Below are 22,707 nucleotides of genomic sequence, written 5' to 3' on the forward strand. Positions count from 1 at the left end.
CCCCGTCACGCGCCACGAGACCATCATGGAGGATATCCAAGCCGAGGGGCGGCCCGATCTGCAGACCTTTGATAGCTCGGGTACCAACAGCAGTAGTAATGACGCAGAGTGCGGGCCGGGGCAGGACAGCAGCGCGTACAGCGACAGCGACGGCATCAGCTCGCGCCATTTCAGCTCCAACGGTGGCGCCGACGAGGTGACTCCACTTACCAATTGGAGCAGCTATGGATGGACGCCGAATAGCAGTGTTTCGTCACGGACGAGAGGGCCTGGATCTTTGGGACCCGGGAGTGTCGCTGCCACGCCGCAGTATGAGACTCTACCGCCTGGGTCTGCCGTTATGAATGGCAGTCTACCAACCAGAACACCACGACCTGGAAACACTCGCCAACCTAGCAACGCCTATGCACCTGCGAGACGACCGCATCAATATTCCCTCAACACTTCGACTCGCCCACGAAATACATCCACCCACAGGAGCAAGAGGAACCCCAACGCAGAATACAGGGCGCAGGAAAAGGCCTACGTCCAGCGGATACGGCAAGATGCGCCACAAGATGACTTTTACGCCGAGCCGCGGACGCCCAGCTTGGACTATAGCTCTGGGTCGGAATCTGATGAGGACTCTCCCACCAACGCCAACTATGTCGACCACGACCCTGCCGAAGCGGATACTCTATTGTACTACGGTGATGATCTCGAACCTTCGATGGAAGAACTGAAAATTCCCGCGAATCGCGAGAGATTGGAATGGCATGCGATGCTGGCCAATGTCTTGACTGGAGATGTCGTGAAGCAGGAGAAGAAGAGATTGATTGGTGGGCCGGAAGATAAAGGCGAGAATACGCTCAAAACGGAGGTGTGGATAGGCGTGAGAGCCAAGACTTGTGGCAGATCAATTGCGGCGCAGAAACGGTTGATTGAAGACGGACGGGCAAAGATCAAGCAAGCCATTGAGGGCATCGTTGCGTTTGAGATCAAAGGCGAGGCTGAGGTGGGCAAATCGCCTGTCGAGCAGGTGCAGGAGGTCGTGAAAAAGATCGAAAAGATAGAAGGCCTGTACCCGACTCGACAGGCTTTTGAAGCTGCTCACCCTCGTGCTGCGTCGACCGCGTACAAAGAGACTTGCGATGCTGTCATAGCATGGCACAACACCACCGAGCTCATCAACACGGAATTGGGCATTCTTCAGGCTTGGGTCGGCAATCTGGAGCTGGACTTTACGAAAGCCCGCACCAGGCCTGAAGGCGAGCAACACAACCACCTCTTCGACGACAGCTCTTTCATTGATCGGATCTTGAAAGAGGACGGTCTGAAGTCGTTGCAAGGTGAAAAGAGTTTGCTGAACGGAGTCAATATGGTCATCCACAAGGCAAAGGCCACGCTGATAGGCAACGCCGAAGCTTTCGCTGACCGCCATCTCCCGCCATACATTGAGGAACTACTAACTTTAATCAACTTCCCGAGTCGTCTCATCCAGGAAATTATCCGCATGCGATTGTCGTATGCGAAGAAGATGAAGGACCCGTCTCAGCAAGGCGTCATGACTGCTGAGCAGATGATTCTGCAGTTTCAGATTCTGCTTCAGCTTGCTGTGAAAATCAAGGAGGCGTACAATATTGTCGCACAGCCCGAAGCAGGTTGGGATCTACCACCTTGCATTGACGACAACTTCGACTCAGTCATTCTCGATGCGTTGAAGTTTTACTTCAAGATGCTCAACTGGAAGCTCATGGCAAACAAGAACACCTTCAAGGAAGCTGAGATTCTGGAACAGGAGTGGGACTTTTCAAACGAGCTGGGCCGGTACCTGGATGGAGGTGATGTTGAGGTGGCCGAACAGTTCTCCAGCTTGACCTCCAAATCCATGGGCCGCCTAGCAGCGCATTTCGAGAAAGAGCTTCAGCGACCGCCGGATGAAGTCGCTGGAACCGCCGAGATGGACAAGCGATACAAGTCTATCCTCGACTCTGTCCGTGTCCGCCAGCGAAAGATTTTCCGTTTCGGCAGGATCCTTAGCCAGCGATTCGAGAATGCCACCGAGTACAGCATCAACATAGACAGCGAGCTGTACGAGGACCTTCTTCATACCTTGAAGATGACGGGCCATTTTCTCGTCGAGACCCCGTCTTCCAGCCCGCTGACACCTGGTGAGGAAAGCAAAGTGGGGAGCAGGATGTACATCCTCGCAAGTCCGGCACTCAGAGACCGATCGAAAGATATCCAGAGCATGCTCGGTACATGCTACCACGCCGAAGACAGTCCTGAGGATCCGAGCAACCCTTACATTGTGATACTTCGACCAGAAAATCCCCTTCTTTGGGAAGGTTCGAGGATCGAAGTGTCATTGGGACCTGTAGGTAATGAGATGCTCAAGTCGGCACACTCGCTGGATCTCAAGACCGGACGACTACGACTTGTCGCTGACGGCAGCCAACAAAGACTAGCGAACGCAAACATGGCCTTCCAGAACGCAGTCGGTAATTTCGAACTCACGGTCTTGGTCGAGCAGCGTGCCAATCTGCCGCGGGTCAACCAGGAACTCGCCAAGATAAGAAAGACTGCGCACAAGCTCTCCAATACCATCATGGACTCTGTTGCGATAGTACGCTCGCAGACGGAAGCCGCTGGTCGGAAATGGGAGAGTCAAGAGCTCATCCAGACCTGTTTTGCTTTCGCTACGGAGTTTGGACAGCGTTCGGCTATTCACATGGATGCGCAGCGAAGACTTGACAATCAGCACAAGCTCACGAAATTGGCGCTCGACTGGGTGTCGTTCATCTGTGATGATTGCGTTGCGTCTGACCGAAAGACCTTTCGGTGGGCAGTGGTCGCTCTGGAATTTGCCATGGTCATGACAAGAGGGCAGAGCATTTTGACCATGACTGATGACGAATACGGCATCTTGAGAAGCAAGGTCGCAGGCTGTATGAGTCTGCTCATCAGCCACTTCGACATCATGGGCGCCAGAGGAACTGTTGCTGCTCAGGCCGAGAAGCAGCGAATGGATGCCATGGTTGGCAAGCTTAGACTGGATGTGGGTAAGTTGAAGGACGACGAAGAAAGCTCCAAGATTGTACGCATGCAGTGGCTTGATGAGCTGGAGAAGTTGGATCAAGCGAGGAAAGATCGCGAGGCTGAACGACAAGCTCTCGGACGAGTGCTTGAAGACTCGAACGACGCTGATCGAGCGTTGACGCATCTCTCTGCTTCTGCCGGTAACGTGCATCTACGATGGCAGCAGGGACAATTCGTCGGCGGTGGCACCTTCGGATCCGTCTATGCCGCCATCAACCTGGATAGTGGCCATTTGATGGCTGTCAAGGAAATCCGACTGCAAGACCCGAAGATGATCCCCACGATCGTGTCGCAGATCCGTGACGAGATGGGCGTTCTCCAAGTCCTCGATCATCCCAACGTCGTCCAATACTACGGCATCGAGCCTCACCGAGACAAGGTCTATATCTTCATGGAATACTGCTCAGGCGGGTCACTCGCCGGCCTTCTCGAGCATGGTCGCATCGAAGACGAAACCGTCGTCCAGGTCTACGCTCTGCAGATGCTGGAAGGTCTCGGCTATCTCCACGAAGCCAGCGTCGTCCACCGTGACATCAAGCCCGAGAACATCCTCCTCGACCACAACGGCGTCATCAAGTTCGTCGATTTCGGTGCCGCGAAAGTCATCGCCAAACAAGGCAAAACCGTCGTCGTTGACGGGCCGGATGGCCGCGGGCGCCAGAAAAGCGTCCAAGGCACGCCCATGTACATGTCTCCCGAAGTCATCAAAGGCGGCCGACATCCTCACGCCCGACTCGGCGCCGCGGACATTTGGTCTCTCGGCTGCGTCATTTCTGAAATGGCCACCGGCTCCCGCCCCTGGGCCAACATGGACAACGACTTCGCCATCATGTACAACATCGCCAACGGCAACTCGCCCCAAATGCCCACGCACGAGCAGATGAGCGACGTGGGACTGGACTTTTTGAACCGCTGCTTCGAGCGAGATCCCGCCAAACGAGCTAGCGCGGCGGAATTATTGCAGCACGAGTGGATTTTGAGTATTAAAGTGCAGTTGAGCCTTGAACCCGGGACGCCTGCTACGCCGAGTGTGAGCAGTGAGGGAAGGAGTGGGTTTGATTTGGCGACGCCGGTTAGTGCGGGGAGTAGCAATGGCAGGGAGAGAGAGGGGTCGAGTTTGAAGGAGGAGGTGGAGGTTGAGGAGGTTGGTGATGCGGAGGGCGAGGGCGAGGGTGAGGTCGAGGGAGGGGAGGAGTAGCAGTGATGGATTTGGATATCCCTGTGTGAGAGGCAAAAGAGGAGGGCTACTTTCGGCTGAAGAATGAAGATGTGGAAATATGGGAGGAGTGGAATGGGTGGATGGATATGGGCATTCAGCGTCGGCGTTGGTTGCGTCGTCAGTTTGACGAGGAATTTATTTTACATACCTAGTTCCTACGAGTAACGAGACTACTATTAATCCGTCGAACGTTCTACTTCGCCTCGCAGAGCAGGCAACGGTGATACAGTCAAGCGGAAAGCATCCCGGAGGAAGGCCGCGAGCTTTGATAGGTATGCTATGAGTGCAGAGCTCGCCAAAGTGGTGTGTCAGCAGAAGTCTATTTGTTTGTGAGCTTATGGGAATGAAGTTTTTCCTCGCAGAAAGGACTAATCGAGGGCTGAAAGGAAAAGTGCTCGTGATGATAATGGGTACTGGTAGGGGCATGGATGTGTTGGACGTAGTTTTTCCGCTAAAATGCCTCATCGTGTCCAGACTGGACTTGCAGTAGATAGGTGAGCACGAGGTCGATCTCCAGCGCTAACCAGCTGAGGCAGATGAGGCTTTTGGTCGTCAAGGAAAGCTTGATATGCTTGGTGGACACTAGGGCGATCTTGTACCTTGCTGCAGCTGCGGCTATTCCTAGCCATTGTGCTGGTGGATTGGCGAGATTGTGGGGATCAGGATCAGGCTGCAGCCGAATGAACACGGCAGATGGGGTTCTTGCTTGTTGCTGGGTGGAGGGGGTATATCTATACCACTCTGCCTGTATGTCCTCGAGGGATGTTTGACGTACCGCTGGTGGGTTTTGTCCTTTTTCTGACATCTGGGTGAGATTTGTTTCTTCTTGAAAGGTGTTCGAAAATGCTCCACACCCTTCCCCTCCTCCTCCTCCTCACCTCCCTCCTCTCCACACACACGCGAGCACAATGTCCCCCACAAGGACCCACGCTTCCCCTCGCGTCAAATCTCACCACCAACCCAACCGTCCAGCAAGCGCTCTCGAACATCACAGCCCTCCTACAATCGTTCACAGAGAATCTGAACTCCACAGCCGTCTCCATCAAAATCGGCACGACGGAGGAGGCCTTATTTGAATTCCACAACGCACCCACCGTATTCAACACCACCGGAAGTAAGAGAGTAGATGGGAACACCCAATTCGCCATCGCAAGCATCTCGAAGCTCTTCACCGCGTACGTGGTCAAGATCCTCGCGGAGAGGAAACTACTGCGATTAGGGGATGCGGTGACAGAGTATATTCCGGAGTTGTTGCTGGAGGAGTATGATGCGCTTGGTGGGAGGAAGGTCATTGATGCGGTGGAAAGGACGGCGTGGGGGGATGTTACGCTTGAGGCGTTGCTGGGGCATGAGGGGGGGATTGCGGCGGATTGTGAGTTTCTTGTCCTATCCATGGGCTTTTGTTGGGAGGGAGAGGGATTTGCTGACGATGATATGTGACGGGTTTAGTGGGCGATGAGGATATTGATAATGCGCCGGGGAACTACAGCGCGTTTGGACTGCCGGTGTTGAACGGTACGGAGCAAGGCACGGGGTGTGGGAGCTCGAGTGTGCCGACGGAGAGGGCTTGTACATGGAAGGGTATGTTTCCCTCATATCTTGCTGTTGGAGTGTATGGTGACTGACGTCTCTCCGGATTTCTTCACGTCCTGGCCCCGTAAGAATCCTGTCTACGCGCCTTTCACCACGCCCGTTTACTCGAATGTCGGATACGCGTTGCTGGGGCTTGTAATTGAGCGTGTCACGGGACTGTCGTTCGCGGAGTATTTGCAGGAGGCGATTCTGGAGCCGCTGGAGTTGAACCGCACGAGTGTGAATCGTCCGCTGAGTTTAGAAGATGCCTTCATCACGGCTGAGATGGGCGATGGAGATCTTGATCTTGGGTTTGAGGCGAGGTATACCCCTATATCCCCTTACCTTATCCTTGCCGTCTAGTCCGGCTAACGTAGATGGTTTTCTAAATCCGGCGGCATCTACTCCACCACCAATGACATCTACTCCCTCGGCGCCTCAATCCTCTCCACCGCCCTCCTCCGCCCATCCACAACCCTCTCCTGGCTCAAACCCCGCTCCTTTACCTCCTCATCCGGCACCTTCGTCGGCGAAGTCTGGGAAATCGCCCGTGGAATGAACTTAACGGGAGGTGATGGCCACATCGTCGACGTATACACCAAGGGAGGGAACCTGAATCTCTACAGCTCACTCATAGCGCTGGTCCCAGATTACGACCTGATCTTCGCGGTGACGAGCGCAGGGCCAGATACGAGCGAAGGAATCGTGCAGGTTCTGTTATCGCAAGTCCTCGACGTCCTGATTCCAGCTCTAGACAGCACGAACAAGGCCCAGGCGAAGGAACGCTATGCAGGGACGTATACCTCCGGAAACGACAGCATCACCCTCTCCGTCTACTCAGGCCCGGGGTTGCTCGTGCAAAACTTCACCGTCAACGGCGTCAACACCATCATCTCCAATATCGGACAGACCATCTTCGGCGCTTCGGGGCCGGGACAGACGACTCTTCGTCTGTATCCCACGAACCTCGTGCATGGCAAGGAGAGGACGTGGCAGGGTGTTTATGATGTTCTGTCGGAAGACGAGGCGGAAGAGGAGGATGCGTTGTTGTTTTTCGAGCAGGGGAGTTGTCAGACTTGGTCGGAGATTTCGTTGTTTAGTTATGGGTTGAGGGCGTTGGATCAGTTTGTGTTGATTGAGGGGGAGGAGGGAAGGGGGGTGGGGGTTGATGCGAGGGCTTGGAGGACTGTGTTGAGGAGGGATTAATAAGAGAAGGCGGTGGGGAGATATAGATGGAGCTCTATGGTTTGTTACATTTCCATGAGGTTGATCTCAAAGCATTGCAAAATTCCATTGGCGTCTCTCCTGATGAAGGCGTGTACTGAAGCAGCTTCCGCGCGTACAAATTTTCCATTGAAAATCCAACAGCCACCCTACTACTCCCTACATCCTTTTCAAGCTGCCATCCACCTCCCCTCAAACTCAACCCACTCCCTGCTCTCCATAGCCCTCCTCTCAGAAGCCCTCACAGCCTCTGGAGTCATCCTCCCACGCCCAACATACTCAGCCTCCATCGTGCTCGCAAAGACCACGACATGTGCGTCAAGGGCAGTAGGTTCCTCTCCGAACAACCACGTGGTGCGTGACGACTGGACGATTTTGTCGATCTTGGCGAGCCATTTCTCGGCCTTGTTGACTGTTGCAGCGATGTATTCTGGTTCGAGAGCTGCGATGCGTTCTTTATTGAGGCTACGCAGAAGGTCGGATAGGTATTACTGGAGGGACTCGGGCAACTTACTGCTCTATCTTGCCCTTGATGGCTTCAGCGTACCTCTCGCTGATGTCGCCGGCGAGGAGCTGTTTTAAGGCGGCCTTGGATTGGCGTGGGACTTCGGGCTTGTTGCTGAAAATCAGGGTGAAGAAGTTGATCTTGTGGAGTTCCTCTAGGAGATCGACGATCTCGGTTTGGTGCGAAGCTGGGATCAGAGAAGAATCTGTTTGAGCGAGAAATTTTGTGATTGCCAGGCTGTCGGGGATGGTCTCCTGGCCATCATTACTCTGGAGGACAGGGACCTGTATTATGAATCAGTGGAGGGCAAAATCACATAATCAACCTCATTGACTCACGGCCCCCAAAGGATTGATCTCGCAGAGAAAATGCTCCGTGCACTGCTCGCCACTCGTGATATCGATGAGCTCTTCCCGAGAGATCAAGACCTCATTGTCTGGGTCTTTTGGCTTCCTTCGGAGTGGGAAGGAATAGCCTACCATCCGGGAGGCTATGGACAGCTTGTAATAGTACAGCGTATAGCTTTGGTGCTTGGAAGTCATTGTGGAGGCCCGTGCGGTGGTCGTGCATGCCCAGACTGGTTGAGAGGATGATGTTGTTGTTGATTTAATGTGACTTCCCTCGTCCATGGTAGCTAGCTATATATGCAGTCCAAACCTCTGGCATGCTTCTTCATTCCTCAGCATCTCGCTATCCAGTTCAAAAACCCTTCGCATATCTCAGGCGAGTAGTCTTGGAACAAGGCTGCATTATCAATCCGACGGGGTTGTGTTCATCCGCCACCGTTCCATGGCCCCAAGCGAAACCGTAGATCAGAGATAAGAGGCTCAAATAAAGGAGTGTCTAACAATGCCTCTCTACTCGGACCTATGCGGTCCGTGTCTGCATGGGAATTTCGAAAGTCCGGAATTGGACACCAGCTAGGCAGACGAGGCTGTAGATGTGCTGATTTTAGGTTGTCTTGCGCTCTGTATGTCTGACCCCAGCGTCGTAGTCAGTATTAAATACGAGGAGCGGTATCTTGCTGTTTGGTTTTGGCTGGCCATCGTTCGATCAGCAAAATCTTCTCGTGTGTGCCTGGGCCTTTGAACGGCGATTTTGAACGGCAAGGAGGCGAATCGTGGACTTCACCTGCATCTTCCGATTATGTTCAAGTTATAAGGAGGAGGGTTATAAACCGGCAACTTTGTGGCGAGCGGAATTACTATGGTGAGCCTGTCACGTAGTCCGGGTCAGACTGTCCCAGGGGCTCGAGCAGACGTCTCAGGGGTATGATTTCGATGTCACTACATCGCCTGGACCCCGTGGTACTTGTGAAAGCATTGTCAAAGCGACGTAAGGTGGGTCTGCTTTCATTGAAAAGCTGGAAAGGCGAACAAGCGCACGAAGTTTATAACGGATTTGGCGAATCCAGGCAGGACAGTGCCATCTTGCCACTCATTCAAGGTCTTCAAGACCCAATGCCTGCCTGCGAGACGGTGCATTTGGGTCATAGTATGGCTCTTCCGCCAAAGCTGTAACACGAGTTCCGTGACGTGGCTCGCTACCTGGGGGACAAGTCAGCATCAATCTCAAAGTTCTGCATGTTGGCCGCCGAAACATACCTTCATAATCCCAGCTGGCATTGTGAATTGTAATACGGTTGTCCCAGAGGGCGGAGGTCCTTGGAGTCCAACGAAATCGGACTTGGATGTCGACATTCTATAAGGCATTAGCCAGTGACCAACTGAGAGTGCTGATGAATTGACACAACATACCTTCTCAAACACATCGAAAAGATATCCGAGGATCAGATCACTCTCAGCCTTGTCAAGGCCAACGATTCGCTTCGTGAATGCTCGATTTACCCACAAAGCCTTCCATCCAGTGGCTGGATGCACTCTGACAAGGGGATGAACACGCTCAATATGCTTTGGACCGGCTTCAGGATCTTTACGATCGAGGTATGTGTGGGCGCTCTGATACACTGCCTTTCGACCATCGATGATCTTGCGGAACTCTGGAGACAGTTTCTCATACGCAGAGTATCCTGATGCCCAGAGAGTGTCTCCACCGATCTTGGGGACGGTGTCGTTGTGGAGGTGAGTGATGCCTGCAGGCTGTCGTTCGTGGACGAGGTCCGTGTGCCATCGACTGGCTCCTCCTGGGTTGCGGAAGTTCGCTGCTCTCTCGGTGGCTTGCAAAGCAGGCCAAATAACCTATATGTGATGAGATTGGATTCAACTGACTTGTTGTATGGAGTGATTCTCATACCGTCACACCGGGAACACCGGGCACTTGTGGGACCTGTGGGTGAACCTCAATCTTGCCGTAATGCTCGCCAAGCTCTTTCTGCTGCTGCGGTGATAGATCTTGGTCGCGGAAGAAGACTACAGATCGTTCGGCGATGAGCAAAGCCAGCTCATCTCGTTGCTGGGAAGTCAAATCTTTCAACTGGAGGCCCTCGATCTCAGTTCCAATATGCGACGTGAGATTGGTCACTTTCGATGCCGCTGAGAGGAGAGCCGTCTTATTCTTATCGGTTTTGGCGGCTCTGGCACCTGCATCGTCGTGTTGCCAGGGTTCGTTGCGAATGGCAAATGCATCGTCCAAGTACAATGGTCGAGCTGGGCGATATGGATACCCATTGGAGAGGTCTATTCCGGCCCTATCAAGCCGCTCACGTGTGGTTGCCGGGAGAGCTAATGTGTCTTTCTTGGGCTGGGCGACATCTCTGATTTGAGGATCAATTGCAATTGGAGCCATGATGGAAACTAGGGCTTTCGTTGTTGAATACCGAGTGAATGTTGGATAGTTGTCAATCAAGAACTCGGATTACCTTTCAATGACCTCTGATAATATACCATTTATAAGCCGAGCTCGCGAGCTCTACTGATAAGTGGTCTCTCATTGGCAGGAGAGTGCAACATTGACAGGTACGAGCACGCGGTACAAGACCTCTCCAGCTCGTGCAGGCGTGGAGCCCCAGGTTTGAGCTCGACATCTTTGCAGCAAGCACGACATCGCGGGCCGGCTCCGATACCCCTTTTTGTCGACATTCGCGATACAATTATCAGAATGCAAGTATTCGTTGAAGAGTTGGCGTACGATTTTGGAACGAACAAAGAAGTCTACTTCTAGCTCTACCTGAATCGTATATCGTCTGTCCGCCTTTTCGTTCACCTCTAGTACACTGCCTATCGAAACTAGGGGCTAAAGCGAAAGCTTCTGATGTACAAGCAGCTCCGGTGACATCTCGCTGCGTGCTTGGCAAGGTACAGCACGCCATCAGCACAAGGTCGAATGGCAGTACTCATATACGTCTGTACGACCCACTGAGGACACCACAGCCGCTCTTCCGTCTTCTCTGCCGGCAACGAAATCCTGCGAGCATGGCCGACAGCCGGACCACGGCCATGCTAGAAACAAGACTTGTCGATCCTCTGACTGGGTAGTAGTGGGTGTGATAAGAATTTTGGACCGGTATGTATTCGAACTTGCCGCCCAGGATGTTCTTCCAAGACCAAGATACTTGGTGCTCGCAACCAGTCCCTGTCTGCTACGGAAACGATGTCGAACACAGACGACAAGACACGAGATCCTCAGGTCCAGGCTGAGGAAGTCGTTGCCACAGAAGTCAAACCAACTTGGAGAAGTTACATCTGGGACAGCCTCGACAAATCGCCTGAAGAGCGGAAGTTCTTGTTCAAGCTCGATTCTGCGGTCCTTACTTTTGCCTCTCTCGGCTATTTGATCAAATATCTCGATCAGGCGAACATCAACAATGCATTCGTTTCTGGAATGTGAGTAGACTGCTCGAACCTAATGGACCATGGCTCATACGCCGTGCAGGAAGGAAGACCTGTCCCTCTATGGCGATCAGCTGAACTACATGCAAACATTGTGGACTGTTGGATGTAAGACATACCAGATATCACAAGACGTCTCGACACTGGCTGACCATTCCCGGTAGATGTCATCGGCCAAATACCGAGCAACATTATCTTGAGTAGGGTCCGTCCATCGATCTGGATCCCGAGCCTGGAACTGGTTTGGACTATTTTAACATTCGCCACTTCTCGATGTAATACAGCAGAGCGATTGTACGGCATTCGCTTTCTCGTAGGACTGGCAGAATCTGGCTTCTACCCAGGCATGCAATATGTCATTGGCAGCTGGTATCGGAAAGACGAGCTGGCAAAACGTTCTTGCATCTTCCACTGCTCCAGTGCTGTCGCACAGATGTTCTCAGGGTATCTGATGGCTGCCGTCTACCATCTTGAAGGTGTTGGTGGGTTCAGGGGCTGGCAATGTGAGTAGCAATCTCTTCCCTCTGTTCCGTGCAATTTACTAAACCTCCTAGGGCTGTTCCTCGTGGATGGCATCATATCTCTTCCCATTGCTCTCTCCGGATACCTCATGTTACCAGATGAACCGGAAAATACCAGGGCTCTGTACTTGACGGCCGAGGAGCGAGCATTCGGCAGGAAGCGCATGGAAAAAGAGGGCCGCAAAGGAAAACAGCCATATACCAGGGCCAAATTCTGGAAGATCTTCAGCTCCTGGCACATCTATGTGCTGACGTTGCTGTACATCACCTTCAACAACGGGAACAACGCCTCGGCGCCGGCTTTCTCGCAGTTTCTCAAAGCATCGACAACTCCCAAATATGAAATCTGGCAAATCAATGTGTACCCGACAACGACATTCGCCGTGCAGATCGTCACAACGCTTGCCTATGCTTGGACTTCGGATACAGTTTTCCGCGGCGCACGTTGGCCGGGATTCATCGTCGGTGGCTGCATGAATGTACTTTGCTGTGTGTCGCTGGCTGTGTGGGACATACCAATTGGGTGGAAGTGGGCATGCTTTATTTTGGCTGGATTTGGATATGGACTTTCTGGTCTAGCCTTTGCGTGGGCGCATGAGATCTGCTCTGATGATCGCGAAGAGAGAGCTTTGGTCACTGGTGAGTAATCATGAGAGCAGGAGATGGATGTCAGACTAGACATTCGATGGACAAGAGCTGACTTTCCATCTTACTTGCAGGGTCAATGAACGAGATCGCATACGTCGTCCAAGCATGGTTACCACTCCTCGTTTGGAAGCAGACGGATGCTCCGGAATACCAGAAAGGATATATCACAGTCTCATGTCTGGCAGTGCTCATGATGGGAACGGCGATGTTGACTAGATGGTTGCATCAGAGACAGATCGGTTCACATAAGCGTGAGTCTGACGGGGAGCTTGCGGAGGAAGTCATCGTTGACGCTAAGGCGTAAGCGCTTCACAAGGAGGAAATATAAATCTCAAGGCATATAGTAAAGACACTGAAACTAGTTTTATGAGCTTAGTATACATGTCGCCATTTACTGCACAAGTGCGAGAGAGTGTGAGGATTGAACGAGTGAACGAGTTGACAAGCATTGATAGTGGCGTTATGTACTGGTCGGACCTGCATATCACGCAATAGGGTCTCCAATCTTACGTTCCCAAATGTTTCGTAATCAGGAACCAAACCCAGAGAAATCTTGTGTCCGTTTGACAAGTCCTTCCGTAGCATCGAGTATACTTGGGACGGTCCAATCGCAATTCTCAGTACTGCATGTCCTTTTTCCGACATGGCAGATACTACCTTGCACGTGCGCACTGTTGTAAGCTTCACCTACCTCCACGTGGATGTGGAAGCTCTTGCTGACATCAAGACAGGCAGTCATCGGAGCCGGTGTCAGTGGCGTCTCAGCGGCTGTTCACTTGAAACATGCTGGTCTCGATGTGACGATCTTCGAGAGGACTTCAAGAGCAGGTGGCGTCTGGTCAGGCTGGAGCGTCTAAGGCCCAGCACGGACGAGCATGCTAACACCATGTGTCACATAGGGTCTACGATGAACGGAGTTCAAACGATGCTGCTTATCCGTCTGTAACTCCGTCTGTCGGAGATTCCCCTGAGTTCGAAAGGCTGTATTCGAGTCAGGAGCATCCTAAGCATGATACCCCTGTTGGAACTCCGGGCCTTGACGAAAGAGAAGAGCCCGGCAAGAGTTATTCCGCCGATGATTTGTCTCTGGAGTTTGCGCCACCGGGGCCATGTAAGTCACAACGAGCTAGGGACTTCGTACCACTGCCCAAGCTGACCTTCGCCAGGCTATGTCGCACTCAAGAACAATGTCTCGACGATCGAAATGGAGCTGAGTTGCCAGCAGTGGAAACCTGGGACCGAGGAATTCGTACCTCACCATGTCTTGGGAGATTACATCCAGGACACTGCGACCAACAACGGCGTACAGAATTCCATAAGATACAACACCAGGTACAAATCCCCGCGACTGTCGATTCCCAAAGATCGCTAACACGAGGTAGAGTGAACTCTGTTCGGAAGGAAGGTGATAAGTGGCAAGTCAATGTCGGGACTTTGGAGCGCGAGGGCACCAATGCTCGGCATGTCGAGCAAATCGAGGTAACCATCATTCTACAATCAGTCCACTACCATGACTGATTGATGTTTTACAGTACTACGATGCCGTCGTGGTAGCGTCCGGCCACTACCACGCCCCAAACATCCCCGACATCCCAGGTCTCGCAGCATGGAAGAGAGCCTTCCCTGACAGGGTTAGCCACTCGAAGCGGTATCGCAATCCGGATGGCTTCGCAGGACAGAATGTCCTTCTACTTGGGGCCGGGGTATCCTCTATCGACATCGCCAAAGACATTGGAGTCTCCGCTCGTGCTGTCTATCAATCCAGTCGAGGCGGACCGTATGATCTACCTTCACATCTTTTGCCCGACAACGGAGTCCGAATCGGAGGCGTCGAGGGTTTCAGTCGTCCAGATTCGAACGTACTGGCCAGCGATGGGAGCATTCCAGGTACGATAACGCTCAAGTCCGGCGAGAAGCTGTGCAACATACACAGAGTCGTCGTCTGCACCGGATATCATGTTTCACTGCCATTCCTGCGACAGCTACACGCCGACGATACACCCGTTGAAGATGCGGATGAGTCCACGCTGGTGACGAATGGCCAAGCGGTTCATAATTTGCACCAGGACATTTGGTACATCCCTGATCCAACACTTTCGTTCATCGGCGTTCCATTCCATGTGGCGACATTCTCGCTATTTGAGTTCCAAGCGATGGTAAGTCAGACCCTTCGAGTTCTTCCTGAAACAGCACATGCTAAGATCAATTCCTTTCAGGCTTTAGCACAAGTCTACGCCGGAAAAGCTCCCCTGCCAACAACAGACGTAATGAGGGACGAATACCTTGCCCGACTTCAACGTAAAGGCGCAGGACGTGCTCTCCATTCGCTGAAAGGCAAAGGGGAAGAGATTGCATATGTTGAGGATCTCGTCCGCCTTGTCAACCGCGAAGGCGGAGAGAAGTTGATTAGCGGTCATACGCAGAAGTGGCTTGAGGCTTACCAGAGACGGACGCTGCGTATGGAGGCGTTTTTCTCGTTGGTGCGAGATGCGGAGATCGAGAAGAGGGCACGGGAGCTTTTGCCGCAGTGTTGATTGTTTTGGTCGAGGTTGGTGAGGCTGTGGTGTAGATCATAGAGGTAGAGATGCAATCACACAGGTTGAGTAGAGTTGGTTGAAGACAAGTTGGTCTAGTTCGCTCGCGTGAACGCTATGTTCTACACTTTATATATACATACGTACTCTTGTCGGCCATTAGACATCTGGCATTGATGAGAGGCAGAGCGTCAGAAAGCTCATGTCTGAGTGGGTCTATCTTTCAGGGGCTTGAATTCGTAAGTCAAGGCCGCGAGCAAGACTTGGGCGGCCGTACAGAGAACATTATAGGGGGCATGCCGTCCTCATAAATGTGTTCTTTGTTTACGGCAAGACTAGCAAAATACTCGTACCCACAAGGTCTGTACCACTGTTACGGTGTTGTCTTCTCAAACTGCTTGGAATCCACGACATCTTCTTTCAAATCCTTCGTTCAAATTCCGATAACACACCTGGGCAGTATTTATCCCCCACCGGATGTGCCACACTAGCGCCTCCAATAAACTTCCTATGCAACTTTGTCCGTCCAGTCGGATCGAAACGTACGAATTTGTCATTTAGTCAGACCTGAAAGGCCACGGATTTTGTCCCGGTAGGTCCGCTGAAAGAGCCCGCAAGCGGAAGTAAGAAATCTGGCTCGGTTGCCGGGACCGTATATATGTTCGCGAACGAACGGAAAGAGTCACAAACACCTCATCAAGATCGGGTTGAAGTCCAGGATGGCTTCGCAGGAGGCGACTCATGTGTTGTATCATTTCGAGTACTCCATCTGCTCGATTATGGTCCGTTATGCGTTTGCCTTGCGTGGACCGGCAGTCGATGAAGATCACGAGATTATTCTTGAAGAGCAGCCTGTTGATATTGTGAGGAGCTTGGAGCAGATGAGTGAGCACTTCCTTTGCGTAAGTAAAACGTTTACATGGGTTGTCAGGCTGCGGCCATGGCCTAGAATTGGATGACGAACTCGACTAACAAGCGTGCAGGATGTCAATGCCAATGGAGAGGTCCGATGTATCAGCCCATGAGTCTAACCAGACCGCTAAGTAGGACAACAGGTTCCTGTATTAGTACCGCTCAAGACAGGAGAGCCATTGCCGGACAGCGTGGCCATCACGAAGTACTTGGCGAAGTCCTATCCCTCTATGATCCCGGAGCCCCATAAAGAGAAAATCTCTCAACTACTCCACGACCTCCATAGGATTAGTTTCTTCGGCTTCACCTTTGCAGGAAAGCCGCAGACCGTCGGCAGAAGCAAGGGACACCTGCACGAGATCCTAGACGGCGACATTAGCGATCGATATAGAGCAGCGATTGAGTACAAGCTCCAACGGTGCGCACATACTCTTCCACATCCAGACGAAGCTTTAAGACTAACATCTCGACAGCCTTGACTCCGAAAAGGCCAGCGCCCTAACGCCCGAGGCAACGAAGAAGAACGAGGAGTATACCAAAGAGCTCGTGGCAAAGCTGGAATCCCTTCTACAAACCTCTCGAACTTCGTGGCTCTTTGATCTGGAGCGGCCTTCTGCTCTCGATGCTCATTTGGTTGTGTTTATTGCAAGGATGTTGGACATTGGCAGAGGCGATGTTATTCCAGCAGCCTTGAGGGCTTTTGCCGAGAAAGCCATGAGCGGGTCTGAGTGGCAGCAGGTGATGCAGGATAGGAGTACATGTGCGTTTTAATGCGAGGTCAGCTTTGCTATGGGCATGGCTTGTTCTGTGGCCTGATCGTTTATATTTGAATAATCACGACTTGACCGAGAATCTGTCGAGTATGTCTCTCGGAGTCTTGTTCTTATAGGAGACTTTAGCTAGAATCTACTGTTCGATTGCATGTGAATCAACACGTTAGAGGAGCACGCCGCCGACGCTGTGCAGAAGGGCGACACACTACTTCTCGGCGGTCATGCTTTCCCCTGACATGAAGGTTGCACAAGAAGAACCTTTCGGTCCGGTGGCAGCTCTGTTCCCGCTCGACACGGAGGGAGAACTGATACGGCAGGCGAATGACAGCGATGTTGGGTTGGCGGGATATTTTTACTCCCAGGATATTCATCGGTGCTATCGGGTGGCGGAGGCATTGGAGGTGGGGATGGTGAGCGTCAACACTGGACTTGTGTCTGACCCTGCGATGCCTTTTGGAGGAGTGAAAGAGTCTGGATTCGGCAGAGAGGGAAGCAGACAGCGCACTGATGAGTATGTCGTGACAAAGGCTGTGACGCTCGGTGGCGTGAGGTGAGGTACGGGCCATTGCTCTCGAGACATCGTAGTTGACACCTGACCGCTATTACTATGTCTCAATCGTCCAGAGAGATAAATTCGGGTATATCCGGCAGCTCCATGAGATCCTCGTCGTACAGCTGTTCCTCTCCCAAGTCTTGTCCTCTTTCTTCAACGATCTCCATCTCCGGCTGCACCGAGAAACGGAAGCGATCAAGTCTCGGCAAACGGGCGCTGACGACACTCTCCAGCCTTGTGACCGTCTCTTTGACGAACGATCGTCTAGCACCATCATACGAACACAACAGGATCCTCAACAACCCCCGTTCACGTCCGCCGACAAACATCATAGTGGGTGGCTTATTCGCGCGGAAAGTCGTCAAGGTCAAAGATAGCGTATCGACGAGCGTGAAGATTGGTCTTTCATCGTCTCCAAGCTCACTGACGCTGCCATCATTGTTCCACTTCAAGCGTCCACAAGCCTCACCTAGAAGAGTTCGTTCCACCTCTTTAACATCGGGCACGCCAGCCATTCCGAAGAGCCTAGCTTGTGAGGAAGTGATCGTCCCCTGGAAGAACCCCGAGAGGACATAAGGGACCGGGATCGCCATCAACATCCACAGGATCCAAGGGTACGTCGCAATCCTCAAGGCCCTCGCAGGATCTCGTCCTTGCAATCGTCCACGACCGCGCTGTATGGGATCCGCGAGCATGAACACGACGATCAGGTAGGCGAAAAAGTAAGCCACGAAGTAAGCGCTCACGAGGCGAATGTACCGCCATTGGAAAGTGTATGAGCTCGCCGTGCCCGTGATGTCGATCATTTTGAGGGAAGTCCAATCGATGCTGGTTCCGGCTGCGTCGCCGATGATGACTGTGTTTCTGGACCCGACACCTGCGATTTGGAAGACGGGGTCGATGTGCCAGAGTTTGGCGTCCCACAGATCTTGCATATCGTGCCAAGGTGAGGCGCTGTCGGGGCTTCGCAGGCATATCAAGCGTTCGAGGATCATGTCGCTATCATTGGCAAGGGAAAGGCGAGCGAAGGCTTGGAAGTCGGAGTCTGATTTGTTGACTTTGGGGCGTAGACGGAGAAGACCCATGAGTGCGTACGCAACATCGCCGGCATTGCGCTTCTCTGTCTGTCGTCGCTGGAGGCATTCAAGTGCGATGCTGATCAGCTCCAGTTGAGTCAGCTGTAGGGAGGCCTCGTAATGGTCGATGAGTTGGCGAATCGTCGCGGCATCATCCCAAAGTCGGCCAGGGAGGTTGCGCTTTGCTATTCTTTCAGGTTCCTCAATTCCAACAGCATATATCGATATACGATGTTCAGAAGGACAGAGCAGCGCTTCAGGTAGAGTCCACAAGCGCTTTCCCCAGTCCAATAGCCAATCTGCCGCAGTGGACAATCTTCCTAACGAACGATCCAAATGTTGATCGAGTGTAGGACCACAAATGATGGTCAAAGAGTGTGACCCTCGGACGATATCGCAGATCCGGTAAACGTCTTCCATATCAAGGTCCTCGTCATTCTCGTCCTCCGGCTGAACGCACTCAAAGTCGATCCAGAATGCAGGCACCTGCGCTTCCTGGGTAGCCCTAACTGCGAAGTCTGTGAGGACTTTTTGGTCTCTGTCTGCAGCGGCTCTACGATTCACGAGATCATGCTGAGTCACAGTAGGATCGTTCGGTATCTGACTGTAAAACTGCTGTCGAGTGTACGATATGAAGACATAGTCCGGCTCATTTCGTGTTCCGGTTTGTGACATCCAGTCTTCGACCTTCTTGGTGACATAAGTTCGGGCTTCATCATCGACGATAAAACATAGATATCGTGGGCCTAGCATTCGGTTCGGAGATGGCTGAAATGCTCGTCTGTGAGCCGGCCGTGGACTTGGCCGTAGGGCGACATCATCGTCTATGGTTCGAAGACTGAGTGTGTCTACTGCCGCCTCCTCGTCGCCTTGTGGGAATGGAGTTGGCAACCGTGGCCTGGCATCGGCATCGCTATACGCCTCCTGGATAGACAATCTTGGCTTGGGATAGTCCCATTGACTCAATCCCTGGGAACTGTTCTCATTCCAGTGGTTCTTGGGCTCTCCGGAAATGCGTCCTGTGAAGGGTAGCTACCAAGTATTAGCATGAGCAGATCACCACATTGTCCATGCTGCAAGACTCACGATCAAGACCATTAAGATATAGCCGACCGAATACCTCGCCAGCCACAACGGTACGTTCAGAACCATTCTCACAGATGGAGGCAGCGCGTGCATCCATGCGGGATCGTGCTTCACCCACATCGCCATCCTCACGACGAAAGGCGATGCTGACTTCATAGCAGCTGCAGAATTCAGCCGCTTCGGTACGTTGATCGCGTCCAGCTGGTGCCCACCCTCGGCCGATGCTTCCTCTCGGGTTCGTCCTAGTCTTCGCCCTCGCCACCAGACATGTACGGCGTATGCAAAGCCTAAAGCAAACGTGGCTCTACGCATTCTCAATTAGTATTGCATCGCTTTCAAAGTAACCAAGACGCTCCGAATACTTACAGATGTTCGACCGCCAACAACGCATTCGCATTCCCATACACGTCCCTCCTATACACAGCGACATATACAAGATTCCAGACCCAATAAGCGAGCTTGTACGCATTCGCCTTCAGGAAAGACGTCGTATCTAGCCTCCTCGTCCTATTCCTCGCAAACTCCACTCCCACGAGCAGAAGACACGCCAGCATCGCAAAGAAATCTAACAACCAGAAGACCGTCCATCCTGATAGCCATGCAGGGTGTGTCAAGGTGAGGAAGATGGATTCAATCTGATGGTAGAGCGGTGGGAAGAGGACGATGATTTGGAGAGCCCATAGCGGATAGAGGGCGTACGCCTTCCAGAGAGATGGCATGATCGGCTGGCGGCGGGGTGATAGGCTAGAGGTATTGAGCGTGGGCTTTCGATGCCGTTCCCATCATTAAGTCCTGGGTGAAGTTTTCTCGGGATGGCGAACTGTCAGGCTGGAGACATTTTCGCTATCAAGTCCAGGTCAAAGATGCATCCAAGCATCGTGGCAGTGAGGTGTACTGTAGCACAGCCGCCACGAGCTGAAGTCGATCCTTCCACTTTTAGACTTTCGCTTGGGCCATATGCATGCTGTTTATTTGGGGGCCAAAGCTAAAGCACGTTCTTTGTATATTTGCTGTCTTCCAGTTCTCTGTCCCCATCTCTTTCGCGCGGACAAATCCTCTCCAGTACAGGCCGATGAAGACTGGATGGCAGTGCGTCGGATCTCTCTCCTCAGCTAGGCTTAACCCCTTTCGACTAAGGTATTCGCTCAACACTGACGGCACATGCCTACATAGACGACTTCAGACTGGAAAGGACACAAGGAGACAAGCCGAAGCCAAGAAGACACAGTACGCAAAGGACCCAAAACTCTGCAGCTGCCCATCTTTAGAAAATACGAAAACGAACACGCAGATTTTCGGAAAAGCACTTGTGTCAAAACACGCCGGAAAAACACCTCCATTAGCGTGTCTTGACTCATAACCAATCAAGTGGCAGGCGAGCGAGCCGTTGTCCTACGCATCGGAGAATGAATCCGAAAATCCAACTTCACTTCTTTCTTCTATTTTCAAAATCCTCCTCACGATAGACCCGATGTCCTAAGCCTACCTTCAATCCATGAGCTGGATCTATACGTCAAGATTGGTCAGACTCGCTGCAACACTGTCTGGCAAAGGAATTTTGGCACGATCTTAAGACATGCAACGTGTATGTTGGAACAAATGTGTAAACGAGTGTGCATTGCTACGAAGATCTCTGCCACGCAGCCGCATTCGAGCCAGCAGGTTCGTGGAATCAAAAAATACGTGAGCTGAGCCAAAACAAAGAAACCTCCAAATCATAATGTCGTATTGTTGAAAACCAAGAACCAGGCCGATGCTCAGCCCATAGCTGCGAGTTTTGCCGCTCCCTCACACCCGTTGACCGTCTTCGTGGCCCGCTGAGAGGACTGGACGACAAGACACTGCAAGCCTGTCCGATCAAGCGACATCACTCGATGATGCAATCCTCGTCCGCCGTGAGGATTTTCTTCGGGCACGACGGAACGTCCACGTACGTCTTGTAGGGCACCAGACCATACTCCGCAATCAGCGTGCCGACGTTGTTGTACAGATCGGCGTCGATCTTGGTGATCGAGTCGTCAAAGTTATTGGCGAAGTAACAATCCAGTTGGTCGTAGAATAGGTTGTAGTTGTCCACCGTCGAGTTGGAAAGACCACTAAACGCCGCGCCTACATTCACGGGACACAGTTGGAGATAAAAGCCACCCGAAGGCCATCTCACTGAATCGATTGCGTATCGGCGCTTGGCGAGCGTTGCGTCGCTGTCGTTTTTATTGAAAGGCGATCCGTTCTCGTGGATGATGTGGTGGTGATGTGTTCCGGTGACAGGGTCTTCGAACATTGCGTAATGCCACTTGCCGACGTCTCCAAACCCGCTCTCATAGACGGGGGCAGTGACATTCACACCGCCAGAGAGTTCGCGAGTGGCATACCCAATCGGAGGAGCATCGAGAAAATGAACATCGCGACGCTCTGCAGTGTTCGTGATTTGGCCCGTCGAGCCCCGGAATGCAGCGCGAATCCTTGCCCCAACATTGTTCTCGTAAAAACGCGTTGCAATGGATAAGAGGCTCGCGGTGCCTACCAGCACACAGGCCGAAACTGCGACGGGTTCGGGCTTGCCTGCGACAGTGCTTATGGCCGCACTCACGCAATCTACGACGGCCGCTGCGAACGTAAGCACCTCGATGGTGCCCCTGAGCCCTAGAGCAATGAATGCCTCGACAAAGATATTGTCAATGTCGTATGGCGCGACTGCTAGACCAGTGTAGTTGGAAAGCTTGGGGTGGATGATTGCCAAATCCTTCGTGTAGTTTCCTTGGGTGGTATCTTCGACCGGTGAGATCTTGAATGCTCCAATGCGGCTGGGGGCCGTATAGCATACGTCCTGTTTGGTGCTAAGTAGCTCGGAGCTGCAGTCACTGTCCGCATAGATCTGGACTTGTGCTCCCTCGACTCCGCTGAGCAATGCCGACAGAGACTCGCTTTCGTCGGGGAGCGCATAACATGGAACGGACGTCCAGTTCTTTCCTCCATATGTCGCAATCCCCTCGCAGTCAACCGTGTCGGAGAAGGTGATGTTGGCTCCAAGTGCGTGGCCTGCAAACAAAGTTACAAAGGCGGTGATAAGGAGTGCCATTGTGGGAGATGTAGGATAGGTGTAGACTCTATCAGGTTGATGTCGAAGGAGGGGAGAGTGATGGTGCAAGACTGTGACATGAAGTGGTGCACGGCTCTTTATGTAGACATCAGAAAGAGATGACGAGGCGCCCCGATGA

General features: G+C 52.5%; 10 protein-coding genes across 10 annotated transcripts; 6 read left to right on the forward strand and 4 right to left on the reverse strand.

Moving 5' to 3' along the window:
* Positions 1-25: 25 nt before the first annotated feature.
* M409DRAFT_63718 (uncharacterized protein) lies at positions 26-4,276 on the forward strand (the record flags this gene model as incomplete). Its single annotated transcript, XM_033815728.1, has 1 exon — positions 26-4,276. One exon carries the CDS (start codon positions 26-28, stop codon positions 4,274-4,276), a length of 4,251 nt encoding a protein of 1,416 aa, XP_033672335.1.
* An 864-nt stretch (positions 4,277-5,140) lies between these two features.
* M409DRAFT_50885 (uncharacterized protein) lies at positions 5,141-7,075 on the forward strand (the record flags this gene model as incomplete). Its single annotated transcript, XM_033811659.1, has 4 exons — positions 5,141-5,669; positions 5,747-5,831; positions 5,878-6,192; positions 6,247-7,075. 4 exons carry the CDS (start codon positions 5,141-5,143, stop codon positions 7,073-7,075), a joined length of 1,758 nt encoding a protein of 585 aa, XP_033672336.1.
* A 188-nt stretch (positions 7,076-7,263) lies between these two features.
* M409DRAFT_18565 (uncharacterized protein) lies at positions 7,264-8,140 on the reverse strand (the record flags this gene model as incomplete). Its single annotated transcript, XM_033804556.1, has 3 exons — positions 7,264-7,558; positions 7,608-7,882; positions 7,937-8,140. 3 exons carry the CDS (start codon positions 8,138-8,140, stop codon positions 7,264-7,266), a joined length of 774 nt encoding a protein of 257 aa, XP_033672337.1.
* An 895-nt stretch (positions 8,141-9,035) lies between these two features.
* M409DRAFT_50887 (uncharacterized protein) lies at positions 9,036-10,343 on the reverse strand (the record flags this gene model as incomplete). The annotated part of the gene is made up of 4 exons (XM_033811660.1): positions 9,036-9,145; positions 9,203-9,299; positions 9,356-9,796; positions 9,852-10,343. The coding sequence occupies 4 exons, from the start codon at positions 10,341-10,343 to the stop codon at positions 9,036-9,038; spliced, it is 1,140 nt and encodes a 379-aa protein (XP_033672338.1).
* An 804-nt stretch (positions 10,344-11,147) lies between these two features.
* Positions 11,148-12,859, forward strand: M409DRAFT_18567 (uncharacterized protein; the record flags this gene model as incomplete). The annotated part of the gene is made up of 5 exons (XM_033804557.1): positions 11,148-11,380; positions 11,430-11,494; positions 11,551-11,889; positions 11,941-12,546; positions 12,627-12,859. 5 exons carry the CDS (start codon positions 11,148-11,150, stop codon positions 12,857-12,859), a joined length of 1,476 nt encoding a protein of 491 aa, XP_033672339.1.
* A 397-nt stretch (positions 12,860-13,256) lies between these two features.
* On the forward strand, positions 13,257-15,089 carry M409DRAFT_63721 (uncharacterized protein; the record flags this gene model as incomplete). The annotated part of the gene is made up of 6 exons (XM_033815729.1): positions 13,257-13,393; positions 13,455-13,546; positions 13,722-13,887; positions 13,938-14,034; positions 14,088-14,711; positions 14,772-15,089. 6 exons carry the CDS (start codon positions 13,257-13,259, stop codon positions 15,087-15,089), a joined length of 1,434 nt encoding a protein of 477 aa, XP_033672340.1.
* Positions 15,090-15,808: 719 nt separating this feature from the next.
* On the forward strand, positions 15,809-16,772 carry M409DRAFT_18569 (uncharacterized protein; the record flags this gene model as incomplete). The annotated part of the gene is made up of 4 exons (XM_033804558.1): positions 15,809-15,991; positions 16,073-16,093; positions 16,145-16,419; positions 16,475-16,772. The coding sequence occupies 4 exons, from the start codon at positions 15,809-15,811 to the stop codon at positions 16,770-16,772; spliced, it is 777 nt and encodes a 258-aa protein (XP_033672341.1).
* Positions 16,773-16,995: 223 nt separating this feature from the next.
* Positions 16,996-17,328, forward strand: M409DRAFT_18570 (uncharacterized protein; the record flags this gene model as incomplete). The annotated part of the gene is made up of 1 exon (XM_033804559.1): positions 16,996-17,328. One exon carries the CDS (start codon positions 16,996-16,998, stop codon positions 17,326-17,328), a length of 333 nt encoding a protein of 110 aa, XP_033672342.1.
* A 58-nt stretch (positions 17,329-17,386) lies between these two features.
* On the reverse strand, positions 17,387-20,208 carry M409DRAFT_18571 (uncharacterized protein; the record flags this gene model as incomplete). Its single annotated transcript, XM_033804560.1, has 3 exons — positions 17,387-19,435; positions 19,490-19,793; positions 19,856-20,208. The coding sequence occupies 3 exons, from the start codon at positions 20,206-20,208 to the stop codon at positions 17,387-17,389; spliced, it is 2,706 nt and encodes a 901-aa protein (XP_033672343.1).
* Positions 20,209-21,356: 1,148 nt separating this feature from the next.
* Positions 21,357-22,568, reverse strand: M409DRAFT_50892 (uncharacterized protein; the record flags this gene model as incomplete). The annotated part of the gene is made up of 1 exon (XM_033811661.1): positions 21,357-22,568. One exon carries the CDS (start codon positions 22,566-22,568, stop codon positions 21,357-21,359), a length of 1,212 nt encoding a protein of 403 aa, XP_033672344.1.
* Positions 22,569-22,707: the final 139 nt, after the last annotated feature.

This window comes from Zasmidium cellare (assembly GCF_010093935.1).
Source record: "Zasmidium cellare ATCC 36951 unplaced genomic scaffold M409scaffold_5, whole genome shotgun sequence".
In the NCBI taxonomy this organism is placed as follows: domain Eukaryota; kingdom Fungi; phylum Ascomycota; class Dothideomycetes; order Mycosphaerellales; family Mycosphaerellaceae; genus Zasmidium; species Zasmidium cellare.